Genomic DNA, 16,602 nt, shown 5'->3' with positions numbered 1-16,602 from the left:
TACTAAGAATGTACAAATTACTGTTACGTATAATCACATAAATGAATTTCATGAATGTAACGTTGAATGTAAGAAGTCAGACATAACACGGTACATACTATATGATTCCAAGTACAGACGTTTCAAAGATTTGCTGCAAATTCTCCACTGTGATAGAAGTCAGGATAGAGACTACTTTTGTGAAGAAGGTGGAGTAGGGACTGGCATGATCACAAGGCTGGGCTACTGGGGTGCTAATTAGTTTCTGTTTCTTCTTGTTCTGAATAGTGATTATACAAGTGTGTTCCCTGTGTGAAAATTCATTACGTTGCACCATTGTGGTCTGTGTATCCTTCTGTGTGCACATCTCCATGAAATCATTTAAAGGATGTATGCACACCAACATATGCTTGTGAGTAGATGTATGTGGATATGCATAAATTCAAATCTGATTAGATGAAACACAGATCATGTTATTTTCCCCTTTTAACTTCTATATATTTTCCAAATTTTCTCTAAGAGGGCTACATTGCTTTTATAACAAAAATCAGTTTAACAAATGTTACTTCTTTAAAAGTTGTGTTAGAGTTAAAACCAGTAAAAAGAAGGGCCTTTTATAGTACCAGTAGTTCCCAATTTGCCAGAGGGTAAACGAGACATTAAAATGGACAGCCTGGAGCCAAATCTAAGAGTAGCCACACTCGAGTTTGCTGACCTTCCTTCTAAGTGCTTACATAAAGGGTCAGCCTACCTGTATTTCCCTGTCAATCTACTGTACTGGTTTCCATCCCATTCTTTAAAGTTCCCATTCTTGACACCATGGAGTGGGATGATTTCAGACTATTCTGAGTCCTCAGTCAAAGGCTGTGGTCAGTGCTAATAGAATCTGAAATTTATGGATCATGTGGATGTATTTCTCCATATCTTAGTGAATTTTATATGAAATAAAAGACTATCCATGTCTCTGGCAGAAATGTAAGATAATAAACACACACAGAATAATTGCCAGCTTATATTTCTTGGAAAGTGGTCTGAAGACCATGTGCATCAGAACCACTTGATTAATCGTTAAAAACGTAAATTTCTGGGCTACATATTAGAACTATTGACTCTATTCTGCAATATTCAAATTATATCTTTGCAATTTTTTTCATATAAATTGATAGTAATCTTTTTGACTTAAGAAAAGTCTATCCACCTGGGGTCTGTGCTCATTAAATATCTTTCTTGAAACTCATGATTATTAAGGTTAAAAGGTTAATTTTACTATAATTCTACAAAGGACAGAAGTTTTAAATGTTTAGATAAGAAAAGTGCTATCAAAATGTGAGACTTACTATTTTTAATCATTTTTGTCTTCAAGAACTCACCATATGTGCTCATCATTAAGTCTATCTCTAAAATTACATAAATGATGAAATTAACTGAAGAAGCTTTTTGTTTAAAATCTAAATGTTTATTTTTCTATTGATTATCAAAACATACTTTTGAAAATAAAGCAAATTACTTAAGAGGATCAGAATTTTAAAGTTGAATGAGTCTTTAGTGGTTATAAGAATGGAAAAAGGAGAGCTAGAAATGCTAAGTGAACTGGTCAAGGAGAATCAAAATTAACAAGTAAATAAATGGAGGAAAAACGCTCTAGAAAGAACTAAATCACTAATTTAATCCCAGAATTTATTTTCATTTTTTGATGTGGGCAAAGCTGTAATTAGGTTGAGATTATGATAGCTATGATAGATAGCTTAATATACTATTTATTTTCCACCTTTATTCTTGCCTAAGAAATTTTACTTTTAAGGCCAAAGGCAAAAGTTTCTAGCTAATATTACTTCCATTAATTTCTGATTTATAATGTGACGTATCTCAAAGCTATGCATTATGCTTTTTCCCCTATCCTAATGGTAGACCTGAAACCTCCTTATTACTTTTACTTCACTGTAATTATACTTCTTACTCTATGCTGAATAATTCCTCTTCTTCCTTAGAATTTCCCCCCTCAGTTATTTCGTAGCCAAGTTACCCATTAAACTTTCATCATAAGTCAAGTTCTCAATTATTTTCTTCATAAGACTCTCACTGACTTCTTCACGTATATCTTAAACAGGTATACTATATAAATTAAAGGGATTGCATATGTAAAAATTAATCTTAGATTTTATTTTATTCACTTGTCTAATATCTAAGTGCCTTCTATTGGCCCTACTATTTACTAAATCTCTTCTGTATATTTTATTTCCACATATAGCTGTTTATCTAATATTTGAAAAAATGGCAAATAGCTTATTTTGGGCAGATTATAATTACCAAATTGAATTACCCCTATCTATTTTTCTAATTTTTAATTAAGAAGATAAAACTGTCTAGACTAAATTTTAAATGTTTTTATCATGGTAAACTTTCTACAGCAGTCCTCAAAATAAGCATGAGGAGAGCATTATAATCAGTCTATTTTATAGATCAAAAAAATCATTCCAAGTAAACTGGAGATATGTTGTTATCTGAATTGGGTGAGTCTTGACTAGACACTTATACTGAATTTAAAATTATTTCCAGAGAACAGTGCTGAGTTCACCCATAAGCACTGAACTAAAGACAAGAGCTACTTTGTGGTACAGAAATGGTAAAAACAAAACAAAACAAAACAAAACAAAACAAAACAAAACAAAACAAAAAAACAGTCTAATAAAGCATTGCTAACAACTGAAATGTTATGGTGCTCAAAAATCTGAATGGTGATAGCTGTGGATAGGACAGATTAAAGAATACAATCAAATGATTTTAAAACACTCCTGAACGACTAAACAATTTATTTACTTTTAACATTGATTTTTAGTCACAGAGGTAATAAAATGTATCTCTTCTAGAATTATGGGTCCTTTTAAACTACTTCAATCATCAAGGATTAGTCCAGATTCTAAGTGCTGCTTACAAATACACTACAGGGTCAATCAACTTGGTTTCCTAAGTGCTTCAAGAAACCTATGCACAAATTCCCCTCTGCCCATAGCCTGCCCCTCCCCCAAAAAAGTGACATTAAAGGAAATAGACCCAACATAATAAAACCGCCAGACCTGCCAGTGCTGTGCTGGTGATGAACAAAATGAAACACTTCTTAGACTAAGTTAGAGTTCATTTTCTCCATAAATTGAATAAGAATGTTCACCCCAAGTATGTATTCTGTCAAGTCAAAAGATGCAACTCCATAACAGGTTCAGAGTGCAGGTTTCATGGATTAAAAGAGGCCACTGGAGAAAAGAGCACTTCAAATAATTTAAAGTAGTTGCTCCAGGTGAAAAAGAAATTAATTCATGAATTCATGATTGTCATAAATCGCTTTAGAGTGTACAACTCCAAGCCTCTCTCGATGTCTTCAGTACTCTTTTTAAAACCCTTTCCCCAAGGAGAGTACTCACCCCATCAGGCCTGCCATCAGAAGCAGTGACGATCAGAATGTAGCGGTCAGTGCTCTCCCTGTCCAGCGCTTTCCCTAAGGTTAGAATCCCAGTACTAGTGACAGAGAAAATAAACAAACAAATGAGGTACAAAAAGATACCACGTCACAGGGAGACTTCCTACGGTTATGAACTACTTCTACAGGATTTCTCCCCCTTCGGCAAGCATAGCTTGAGTATTTAAGATGAATGACTCTAGGATTCATGTTGAAAATTGAAGAAAGCTTTTAAGGCTGCTCAGCTTCTTCACAATAATGAAAAATGGCCAAACTGAATGAGATAACGGAGTTGATTCTCTAGCCTCCCCCTACAAAAGACTCCACAAAACTATGCTTAATTCATTCCAGGAAGAGAGATAGCGATCTTGTTTGTGACTATTTCAAACAGAAAAGAGTCCATTAATCTTTAGCAGGTTCACAATTCTTTGGATAATGAAGTGGCTTCTTTAATCTCTATCATTCTCATTCATTGTCACATATGTATCCATTATGGAAATGCAAACATCTGAATTTCATCTTTGATATACCTTAGAGATTAAAATTTATTTTTCCTTCTTTCCAAATTTCAAAATAACAGAGGCTTATTGGAGACAATTAGAAAATACACAGTGGAATAGTAAAACTTTTCTAGATATTATGGTTATTTTTATAATATTTCTTTTTATTCTCTACTATAACCATATTTAAATATATTATAATTGCTTTCAAAAGAGCAATCAGGCTGCATATTTTACATTCTTTTTAATTTTATGAGCATTCACTCTCTCATTTTATAATTCATAAAAACAAATTCTTTTGTTGATACACTAACAATTTTACCATTTTGTTATCCTTTTAAATTTTAGATGTTTCTTAATTTAAGTATTATGTATAATGGGAGATGAAGAGCCTTTGGGAAAATTCTCATACTTAGAATATTTTTAATACTAATTCTTAATCTTTTCCCTGTTTAGAATAAATGCTTTCAAATATTTAAGATGCTATTCTCCAACGTGAATTGTTTCATAACAGTTTGGTCACTTATAATGTTCTCTAAAACAAGTTCTACATTTATGTCTTAGATATTATTGTATATGACATTTTAACTAAGGTCTAAAAGGCATCTACTGTGAAGGAGAGGTTATGTTAATTTAATAAAACATTAAAATGTTTATCAAGTATGAAAACATAATTTGTTTCTGATTGACAAAAGGTTTCATCTTAATGCAAGTGTTTTTATTGTTATAGCAGAATTTAAGCAATCCACGCCACATATGGTAGTTGGGTGCAGAGAGTCAACACCAATTAATCAAAATCAGAGTCTCAGTTACTCTATTTGCTAAGTTTTATTGTTGTTGATATGGACCTAAAAAAAAAGTTCTAAACATATGGTATGACTATGAAGAACTAACTTTGCCTCTTATACATTTTAAATTGTTTTGCCCAAATAACTGAAAACTAATTCCCAGGGTAGTTCACAGCAATCAGGTTTGGATCAAATTCCCATACCACAGATGGTTCAAATAATCCCATTCTAAAATGACATTCAAAGGGAAAAGTAAGACATTTATTGCTTCTGAGACTTATTCACAAGAAACTTAGAAATCGGAAATCTGAAAACCTGTCCAAAGTACAATGAAAAGAAGAGAGTTGAGTTACTGTTTTCCATTTCTCCCCTCAGTTTAAAGTTCAAGACTCTATGTGATTCTTTGTATATTAAATACAAAAATCACTATAAATTTATATTATATTACCATTTAGAGCCATATTATACCTAAATAGCTTATTTTTCATAGACATGTTGATTATTATGGAAATAATCCTTTGCTTAAGATAACGTGTGCCTTGTGTCCTAATGTAGTAGAAAGTTAGACAGGATACTTGGGAAATAGGGAAAGAGTGAAAGAACATGTAGTGTCTTTTGGGATTCATAGCTGAAAGACTAGTTTATGGGTACATGCAAGCATCCTTTCATGAAATTTCATAAATAACTGGAAAGGAGGAATCTTACTACCAGCTGGAAGGAAGCTATGGAGCAGGATATATTAGGCTGCATTTAAGAATGCAGTAAATCTTATAAATCCATGTATTAAAAATACATAAGAATCACTCTTGATAAAAACATCAATAATAGTTTTACTTAAATTTTACATAATTGAAAAATCTATTGCACAGGAGTGATAATGAAAATGGTGAAGTTTGCAGCTTAAAAAGATGGTCTCTCCATAGAAGCATCAAAAAATAAAGCAGGAACGATCAGAAACACCTTTAATAGGACTCTGGAAAACAGTCATAGGTTGATAGCAACCAAATGAAGGCAGAATTAGGAAAAATGCAACTTAAAATGATAGTAAAGATTTGTGTATTTTTACTTGTCCTTGCCCCATCCCTGCCTGGATTAGAGTCGTCTCAAAGATAGCAGCCAACATTACCAATGTAATACCCTGGTACCTGTTTCTGAAGGCAGCATAACTATCTTTATTCACAGAAAATTGTGTTCATCTATTCCACTTGTCTGGAGGCTGCCCGGAGGCTGCCTGGAGTCTGCCTGAAGGAGTAATACATGGTCTTTGTCTTTATTTTACCTAACTCAGAATTCACTCAAGGCAGTAAAGCAGTGAGTATTCCTGGAAAACAATGCTAAGTCAGGGACCAACCTGCAGTCATCTGACGCAAAAGGTTATGTTTGAGGCATACAATGGAACACCAAAATCCTGGAAGGGAAAACTGGAAAGAGAGTCTCAGGAAATTAAGGCATTTAAAAGTGCCCATGTATATTGGTGAGCAGAGCAGAACTGAGAGCCCAGAAATGAATCCATACACCTGTAGCCAATTGATCTGCAACAAGAACGCCAAGATCATCCAATAGGAAAAGAAGAGTCTTTTCAACAAATGGCGCTGGGACAATTTGAGATCTACATGCAAAAGAATGAAACTGGACTATCTCACACCACATCCAAAAAATAACTCAAAGTAGATCAACAATTCATTTATAAGTACTGAAACCATGAAACTCTTAGACAAAAATAGGGATAAATCTTCATGATTTGGGGTTTGACAATGAACTTTTTAATAAGACAACAAAAGCATGAACAGCAAAAGAAAAAAAATAGATATACTGGACTTGCTTGCAATGAAAAAATTTGTGCATCAAAGTACATTATCAATAAAGTGAGAAAACCTACAAAATGAGAGAAAATATTTGCAAATCACATATCTGATAAAAGTCTGGTTTCCCAAATATATAAGGGACTTCATACAACTTAACAACAAAAAAGACAGACAACCCAATTAAAAAATAGGCAAAGAAGTTGAACAGATATTTCTCCAAAGATATACAAATGGCAAACAAGCACATGAAAAGATGTTCAACATCATCAGTCATCAGGGAAACACGAATCAAAACTACAATGAAGTACTACTTCACACTCACTAGGATGGCTATAATTAATAAAACTGATGGGAAAAATAATGTGTTGATAAAAATGTGAAGGAATTGAAACCCTGGTGCATTGCTGGTGAGAATGTAAAATCATTCAGTCACTATGGAAAACAATTTGGCAGTTCCTCAAAAACTAAATACAATATGACCCAGCAATTCCAATGCTGGGTATATGTTCAAAAGAATTGAAAACAGGTACTTAAATACATGTTCATATATGTTCATAGCAGCAGTATCCACAACAGTCAAAACATAGAAAAACAGCACAAATTTCCATCATTGTATGAATGGATAAACAAATTGCTGTATACACATATAGCAGAATAGTATACAGCTATACATAGGAATGAAGTACTGAGATATGCTTCTTAATGGATGAACTTTGAAACATTATGCTAAGTGAAAAAAGCCAGACACAAAAGGTCACATATTGTGTCATTCCATTTATAGGAAATATCCAAAATCAATAAATCCACAGAGTCAGAACACAACTTGGTAGTTGCCAGCAGCTGAGGGGAAGAACAAGTAGGGAGTAACTACTAACAGATTTGTGTTTCCTTTTGGAATGATTATGACATTTTGAAACTAGACAGAATTGACAGTTGTACCACATCGTGAGTCTACTAAATGCCACTGAATTGTTGATTTTAAAATGCTTAATTTTATGCTATGTGAATGTAACTTCAATTATATTACTTATATTACACAGAATTTCCTCAACAAACATGAAGGCTATATGCCTAAAATGTGTTTGCTTGAAAAAAATCAAGCTTTCTTAGACAGTAAGTTGGTTTGGCAAACCATACAAATAGTGTTCATTGTTTAAACAATGTAGATATAAAGTAGTACAGGGTATCTGTTTCCAAACAAACCTGCTAGCATTTAAAATCCATTTCTGTAAGTGTTCATTTCCCCAAATTGCATTGCTTATTAGGAAATATTTCAGCAGCCTAATTATAGGCAGAGACTCTCTCACAGGTTTCATGCTTTGTATTCCATGCTTCCTTTAATCTTTTCCAGTACATGCTACTAGTTGTGATTTAACATCATTTACACTTATAAGTGTCTGAGTCTTTGGCAGATTATCATGTTGATGTGGGCATCATGTTTCTGGCCTTATCATGATATTTAGAGAGGTTAATATGTACTTCAAAATGTGTGATTGCTTCTGGTTTGATATGGCATTCTATGTCAAATAGTAATTAGTGATGAGTAAACACAGACCAATAGAAAGTGTTAAATATTGGTAGCAGTTCAGGGAAAAGATGATGGCAGCATGAACTAAGATGAGTGAAGGGTGAGAGAAGAGTGATTTGAATATATATTTTGAAAGTAGAGCTGATGGGAAAAAAATGCATGTCATCTTTTTTATATGTTGATCTTCAGTGTATTTCAAACTGATATGAAAAACATAATCAAGCTTTAAATTTAGTGTCAAGATTAATTTAATCACATAGAAAGAAATAAAAATGCCAGTGAAGATATAAAATTCTCAGATAAAATTCTAACAAGGGGCAGAAATAACTCTCAGGTTCTTTTTTAACCCTTAGCCTTTAAGTGTAACTGTGTTCAACATTCAGAGCATATGAGAAACAGTTTTCCAGAGTGTATATTTTATATTCCTGCCAGAAATATATGAGGATTCTGATATCTCCACATATGTGTTATTTCCTTTCTTTTTCATTATAGCCATTCTAAGAGGATGTGAAGCGGTATTTCATGATTTTTAATTTGCATTTCTCTAGTGACTAGTAATCCATGTGCTCTTTGGACATTCGTGTTATCTTCTTCCAAGAAATGTCTATTCAAATTCTTATCCATTTTTATTTAGATTATTTATTTGTTTGAGTAGTAATAGTTCTATGCATATGCTTGATATATGTCCCTTATCATACACATTATTTAAGGATATTTTCCTTCAGTCTGTGGAGTTGTCTTTTACTTTCTTGATGGTGCCATTTGAATTAAATTTTTTTTTCAAATTTCAATGAAGTCCAACTTATTAGTGTTCTCATTAATCACTTTTGTTCTTTGTGTCATACTTAAGAAAGCATTGCCTAATCCAAATCATGAAGATTTAATTATGTATTTTCTTCTAAGTTATGCATCTTATATTTAGGTCTTTGATCCACTTTGAAGTAATTTTTACAAATTAAAACATCACAAAGAGGCGTGAAACAGATCCAATTTCATTCTTCTGCATGCTGCCCTAGCTTCATTTGTTGAAAAGATTATTCTTTCCTAATTGGATTGTCTTAGGCCTTTTGTTTTTTTAAATCAATGGGCCATAAATATTAGGGGTTATTTCTGGACGCTGAAGTTTGTCCTAGTGATCTAGAAATCTATCATACCAGTCAGTACCACACAATGTTGGTCTTGATTACTGGTAAAATATCCCTTCTACAAAGTTTTCTTTCTTTAAGAATGATTGTCAATTACAGCTAATTTATGATTTGTATGAACCTATGGGGGAAATTCAAAATACTCAAGTCTTTCCATTTTTCAAATGACAGCTTATTCATCTGTGAAATCTAAAAGTCTGGGAAACACTGTTTCCATCCATACAAACTCATGACTGTACCATCTTAGTCAATGTGAAATTGAAGGTGTTTCTTACAAGATCAAGCAACCACAAATGGCTCACTCTGATTTGGCATTACATACCACATGTTCCTGAGTGCCTGGCTAATTTGTCAGATTTTTCAGATTATAATCATAGGCTACATTTAGGTTTCCATTCCTCAGGGAGTAAAACCACTCATGACAACACTGAAAACATCAGAGAGCCATCAAGAACATCTCTGACAACCAGCCCCATGTGACAGCAGAACATCTACTCTGCTATCACAGATGAGAAACAAAGCAAACCTCAATTCCTCCTCACTGCCTGCTGCCAGTTTTCTCCATAGTTATGATTAACATTACCTCTGATAAGTTCAGAGAGGTGAGTAGAATGACACAGATATAGAGGCTTAGAATGGACATGAAATATTTTTGTCTCAGCTTTTGTAGAATACGCCTACATTACACAGAAATTGAATAATGGACTTTGGTGGCAACTTAAATGCATCTGAATACACTTTGTCTTACAAAATTCCCTGTGAATGAACAATTTAGTGCCAAGTTACTCCTTGTAGAAATACCCTTGTTATTAAGAGTAGCTGACAACTTTAAAGGGATCTAATTAATCCCAGGTTACACCTGCAAATGAAATGTTTCCACCTCAGTGGATTTTACCTAGTAAAAATGTTTAGAATAAATAAATAGTCTCCTGGGTATGATTTCTGGATTCAGAATGATCCCCTCCCACCTCTCATTAGCATTCATAGAAAAAAAAAAGTAAAATAAAACTATAAACAGCTGAAAGTCTCTGATTAGAAGTCTGTTCTCTTGCTACCAGTACATTGCTTAACATTTTAAAAAGAAAAAGAAAATTAGTAATTATTTTTAACTCACGTTTCTGAAAGATTAAAAACTCGCTGTGGATCTCCATTCTCAATGGCATATGTTATTGGATCTCCTTCTCGATCAGTTGCCTTCAGAAAGAAAGAATAATTTAAATCAAGTAATAATTAAATTATTATATTATTATTAAGAATGATTATTATAAAGTCAGCTTCTCTTCAGTACAGTGTAATTTAGAAGCTTGAAACTAACAGTACAGAAGATCCAAGATACCTTAAAGAATAAAGACTAAAACATGGGCTAATGGCAAGATGTAAAATACAGAACTTCATCTCTTATCCTAGCAGTTCTGTCATTTCATCTCATCTGAGAGTAGTAGCAATGAATAAGAATAGTATCTTTTGAATGTATACATAATCCTACTTGATGGGGAAATACAGCAATGATTTTTCCTATGGTTTATGCATTTAATTTCATATGAACAATTTAAACAAATGTATCATTTTGTTTATTTATATGTTATTATTTTGTTAAGTTACTAAAATAATAATAGAGAGGAATTCCTAGAGGATTCTGTGTTTTTTTTTTTCAGCCAAATTAGTTATTTTCAATCCCTGAGGTACCCTGAAATATTTCTTCAGTTTTGTTTGACAATTTAAATACCTCAAACTTTTAAGGATTGTGAGAGCCAATAATTTGCGTACTGCATTCTTATGTGAGGTTGTGCCCTTATTGGAAATGTTGAAGACCCAGGATTTATAAGAAAATCCTTATTTGATTGTTTTCTTCTTTTTATCCCTTTAGCTAATCTTTGTTGTTGTTTCAGGATCTGTAGCAAACAGTGTAGTAATTAGGGAGCATTCATAATCTCTCAGTCAACTAAACAAGGTGGAGTGGTGCTACTGAGATCAGAGTTTGGAAATCTATCTATTACTGGTCTTAGCACTTGCATAAATACCACACACCTATATTTGACAACATCTAAAGGGAGAAATAATGCCTAATAATTGGAAAAAGTCAATAGAAAAAATGATTCTTGGAGTATTAAGGTTTGATAATATACATATGAGTGACCTAAATGTATTTCTAAAAACATTTTTAAAATATATTTTTCTATATACGAAAAAACATTCTCTAAATGATGGGGAGAAATTTATATATGACCTTTGTTATTGAAACCTTAACTTAAAATTTATTAACTACTCACTCTAAGTCAGAAATTGTATTTGCATGCCTTATTTCATGTAAGCCTTGCAGTAACCTTATAGCAAATGGGAAATGCCAAAGACTTCAATTACATTACTCTTTCTCTCACCATTGCAATTAAAGTTCTATATAATTAGTTGGAAGATGTATCTCTTTTTATCTAAGGATAATAGTAACCATTTCATCTTAAAAAAAGGAGTGTAGATTTAATATTTTTCCATAATATAACAGATAGGATTTACTCAAAACATTTTAGTGCAAAAAAATGTTCTGTGTCTTTATTATAGATCAGTCAAGTCCAACATGAGCCCTTTATTCAAGATCTGAGAGAAGTGCAGTAGCAGTCACCTTCCCTGGGCTTATCATAGTGTTTACTGCCCACAGCCAGGCACCTGGGTTCCAGTCCTGGCTGTACTATTTCTTCTCAGGCAAGATACCTAACTTCAAAAAGAAGTTCACAGTAACACCTTCAGTATTCACTGATTATTCAACAAATAATTATTGAATATCTACACTGTTAAACACTGGAACTTCAACAGTGAACAACACAGACAAAAATTCTTCCTTTGAGCAGCTTACATTGTAGTAGGGGGAGCAGAGAAAAAAACAAAATAGTTAATTAATATATGTCATAGGGGGAGCAGAGAAAAAACAAAATAGTTAATTAATCTGTATTATTTATATAGAATATATTACATATAATTATACATTATTTATACATAATAGAATTATAATGTAATTTATGTACATCAATTGCATATATAATTAACACATATTTCTATAATACATGGTTTTCTGATCCATATAAGTGCTACAAAAATAAAAAATAATTCCAGAAGGACATGTAGGGAGGGCAGAGTGAGGGCTTACACTTACATGTAGGTTACCATGAAAGCTACAGGAAAAATGTAAACTTTCAGCAAACATATTGTAAAAGTGGGGAAGGGCCCTCCAGGCAGAGGGCAGAGCAAGCGAAAAGGCCGTGAGGTGGGAAAATGCCTAGTGAGTTAGAGTAATAGCAGGCAAGTGGAAGACTAGCTCCCATTCTATTTGGCCTCAGGTAAACCACCTGAGTTTTAACACCTTAAGTTACATGATTGGATGCTGCTTGCTTGGGATAACTAGTAAGTAATGATATTCAGTCATCAGTTTGCTGATAACGTGTTTCACAGCATGTGAACCAAGATAAAGCTAAGTTTTCCTTTATTTTTCCCTTGAAATACAAAGACTATCTTTAAAAATCAAAGCAACTATTCTTTCTAGTCTGCTCAAGCAGATTACCCATTACATCTAAATTCAAGACACCCATTTTTCAGAACTACCCATAGGAACACAAAAGGATTTATCTAAATGAGCAATAAGCTTAGACACTGGAAAATAGGAATTTTTTAAAGAAAACAAATCTTCTCTAAACTGATATTCTGTTCATGTTAAAAATGGACGCAGCCATCAAATACCATCTGGTAGAGTGCACTTTATGTACCCAGAATGATTCTACACATTTTGCAGGGCATTAAGACAAAGTATCTGCCGTTAGGGATTTTAAAATAGATAAAATCAACGGATTTAGATGGTCTTCTCTTTTCTCACTCAGGGAAATGAGTTCTGATTTATGTTATTAAACTGCTTGAGAGCAAGAACTGTAGCTTTCAATTCAGGATAGCAGTGTTTCTAAAAACGTGTGTGCACTCCTGGTATTAAATTGTTGGCCCTTTAACAAAATGATAATGTTCATGAATATATTTTAATATGAATTAGTCTATACTTTTTTTATTCCAAGAAGTGTTGTTTTGTCATTTGTGATTCTGATATAAAACTTCCTTTTTGAAAGTATGTCATTTATGTAAAGTCAGTTTATTCAATGTTTTAAAAAAAAGTATAAACACTATGATAAATAATATGTAAATATAGCATATCTGAAACTTAAAAACGCAGCCAATCTAGAATGACACTATAATACACGAGCATGCCCTAAGGTCTTTCATTCTGTTCCTCTACTACACTACATTTTGCCAGTTCTTTCACTCTCCCTCTTTCTTATAATGATTACTTAACACTTTCTTCTCAGGTCTCCGACTTACCCTACTCTGTCTTTACTCTCAACTTCTGAGCCTGATTAGTCCTTCACTGAGAAAATTAAAGCAATTTTCTGCAAACCCCCCAAATTTCATACAAACACACCCATCCACCCACCCACCACCTTGTAACCACCCACTACATCTTCCCTCTTGTTACTGATAATGTGCTGTCTGATCTCCTATTTAGGGCAAGATTTGGGGGAAGAATTTTGCATTCCACTTTTTCTAGTTGTTCTCTTCTTATTTTCTCTTAAAAAACCACTTCAATCATACTTCCAATCTTCCCACAACTGCCCTGAAACTGCTTTTTTCAACATCACCAACAAATTCCACATTAGTAAAATCACTAAGTTCACAATCCTTGTGTTTGTTTGTTTCTTCATTTTGTTTGCTTGTTTATAATTTGACCTATGAGTCACATTAGACATAACTGATCGCTCCTTTCTCCTTGATACATTTTTCCCCCTTAGTTTTCAGGGTATGTATTACTCTAGGTCTGCATTCCTGGTCCTCCTCTTTTCCTCAGCACCTTAAAACCAGTCTTTGGATGTCTTCTACAGCTACGCCCTTAAGAACATCATCCAATCAAAGTTTTAAATAACATTAAATACTCAAGGTTTCAAATCTATGCTTTTAGTCCATACCTCTTTCCCAAGTTCATACTCAGCTGCCTATGTAATAGCTTCAATGAGATGCCAAAAGACATTTCAAATGAAGTATGTTCTCAATCGAATTCCTCCTCCTCTGACATTCTTCTAATTGTGGTTAATGGAAATTCAGTCCTTCCAGTTGCTCAGGCCATATATTAGTAGCCATTCTTAACTTCTGTCTCCTTTCCCACATCCAATCATTAAGAAATCCTATAGTTTCCACCCACAAAATATGAGACTGAACTCACTTCTTACCATTTCCAGAGATATCACTCCAAGCCTAGTCTGCACTACTGAAATAAAATCCTAATTTCCAAAATTTCTCACATGTCTCCACCACAGACTGTTCACAATAGAGAATTCAGAATGATCTTTTAAAATTTTAAGTTTATTCATGCCACTTCTCTACTCAAACTCTTCTGTTAATAGTTATCTCCACACCTCCATTACCTGATGATATCAATTCTACTATTTTCCCCCCCTCACTTACTTTAGCCCAGACCCACTAGTATTTCTGCTCTTCCTCAGGCACACCAGGCTGACCTGAACTTCAGGGTCTTCACACTTGCACCTGGAATGCTCTTCCCCAGATACCCACATGGTTCATCCTCTCACCTTCTTCAACTCTGCTAAGGCCACCTCAGGGAAATCATCGCTGATCGAACTGCAGTCACCCATGTTTTTCCTCTCCATTTCCCCTCCTATGTTTTCCCACATAGCACTACCACCTTCTAAAATTCTATACAATTCACTTATATACTTTGTTAACTTTCTTCTTCTCCTAGTAGAATGTAAGCTCCATGAAGGCATATCTGTTTGCTGCTTTGTTACTGAAATGCCTTAGTACTTACAGTGTGGGCTCACCTTTGCACTTTTTGTGCCCGAGAGGGTAAGTTTAGTGCAATAAAGGCAGTAGGAAGTGTAGTGATACAGTTTTGTCTTATCCATCAATTATATTTACATAAGAAAAAAAATGACGCTACAAAAATCTATGGCACAGGACCTGTGATTCATGAACGTTGTACTGCAATCTTCAAAAGTATCAAGGATTCTTTCAGATCGAAGAAAGTAAAGAGGTATGGCAACTAAAGGTCGCATGCTATCCTGAATTGAATCATTTTGCTGTAAAGAACATTATTAGGACAACTGGCAAAAGTTGAATGGAGTCAGAAGGTTAGGAATGTGTCAAAGTTACTTCCTGATTTGAATGGTTCTGTTGTGGTTGCACATAGGAGACTACGCTTTTTACAGAAATCAGAAATTGTGTTTAGTCGTGATGGGACTTCATGCCAGTAACCTAACTCATCCTCAAATGTTCTGGTACTATTCTTCCATTTATTTCTTCTGTAAATGTATAATATTTTAAAAGAAAAATTATAAAATAAATACATGTACATTTATGACAATGGCAAAACATGTATATGTGTATTACGTCTGTGTGAATATGTAAACATACACATACGTACCTTTGTGACTTATGTAATTATTAATGAACATGATATGATGGAAAAATACCAGAAGACACATGCCACGTAAAATACGGAAGTGCTGGAGAATTCATTGGAGGAAAGGAGACAGCAAATGGGGAGTAAAGCAAAAACAGAAAATAGGAAAGAAAGCTACCTAAGAAGAAATAATATAATGTGTATGATAAGATTGCATTTGAGTATATGCGTAGATATAGATATGTCGATTATAAAAATAAAGCTAAACTAGGGAGAAAAAGGCATAGACATCTGGGTCTTCTCCACTTGCTATTTTTGGTATATCTTCGAATTTTTCTTTTTGACTCACAAAGGCAAAATCCGATTCAAAATCACCCAGCAGACGCTGGTTAAATTAGGAGGAATGTAGTGGCAATCAAATTTTGCTGCTCTGTCTAACCATGTGTTTATCAAAATCTAAATAAACGACTTTTATTTTGGGGCAGGTGGTAGAGAATAACTCTCTTGCAAAGCCAACTTTTACTGTTAAATAATTCTGCCTCTATCTCTGAATGATGTTTCTTCATCTGGAATTTTTTTTAAATCTTTTTTCTTTTGTGTGAGTGAGGCAGGTATATAAGTGGAGAATATCACAGAGTTGAAGACTTTTTCTTTATTTTCATTTTAAAACTGGTATAGGATTTTATGAATTCATATGAAATAGAAAGTATTCAAAATGTGAACAAGAGATATGGAATTCTTCAGTTTTCTTTAATAACTATTCCAATGCAAATACTCTGTATTTTTTTTTTATTATTACCTAAAATAAATTGTTTTCTTAGCTCCAAATCAACCAATTCCTGGTAGTTAAGCGTAGAATCACCGTAGCACTTCTCAACACCGATTGGGTTTCCTATTGTTTTTCCTAGACAACTGACACTTACTAGTTTTTTACTGAGTATACCACAATAACACTGCTTTTTTC

The 16,602-nt window shown here is 33.5% G+C and overlaps 1 protein-coding gene across 1 annotated transcript in view; it reads right to left on the bottom strand.

Moving 5' to 3' along the window:
* LOC102539006 (protocadherin-15) overlaps positions 1 to 16,602 on the bottom strand; it is a 379,801-nt gene that overhangs the window by 163,021 nt on the left and 200,178 nt on the right. Inside the window, exons 14-15 of the mRNA XM_072971518.1 lie at positions 10,311 to 10,390; positions 3,396 to 3,489 (exon numbers count right to left, since the gene is read on the bottom strand). Of these exons, the coding sequence (XP_072827619.1) occupies positions 3,396 to 3,489; positions 10,311 to 10,390 (174 nt within the window). The remainder of the gene's footprint in view (positions 1 to 3,395; positions 3,490 to 10,310; positions 10,391 to 16,602) is intronic.

This window comes from Vicugna pacos, chromosome 11 (assembly GCF_048564905.1).
Source record: "Vicugna pacos chromosome 11, VicPac4, whole genome shotgun sequence".
Classification (NCBI taxonomy): domain Eukaryota; kingdom Metazoa; phylum Chordata; class Mammalia; order Artiodactyla; family Camelidae; genus Vicugna; species Vicugna pacos.
This window is presented reverse-complemented; position numbering and strand designations above follow the sequence as displayed.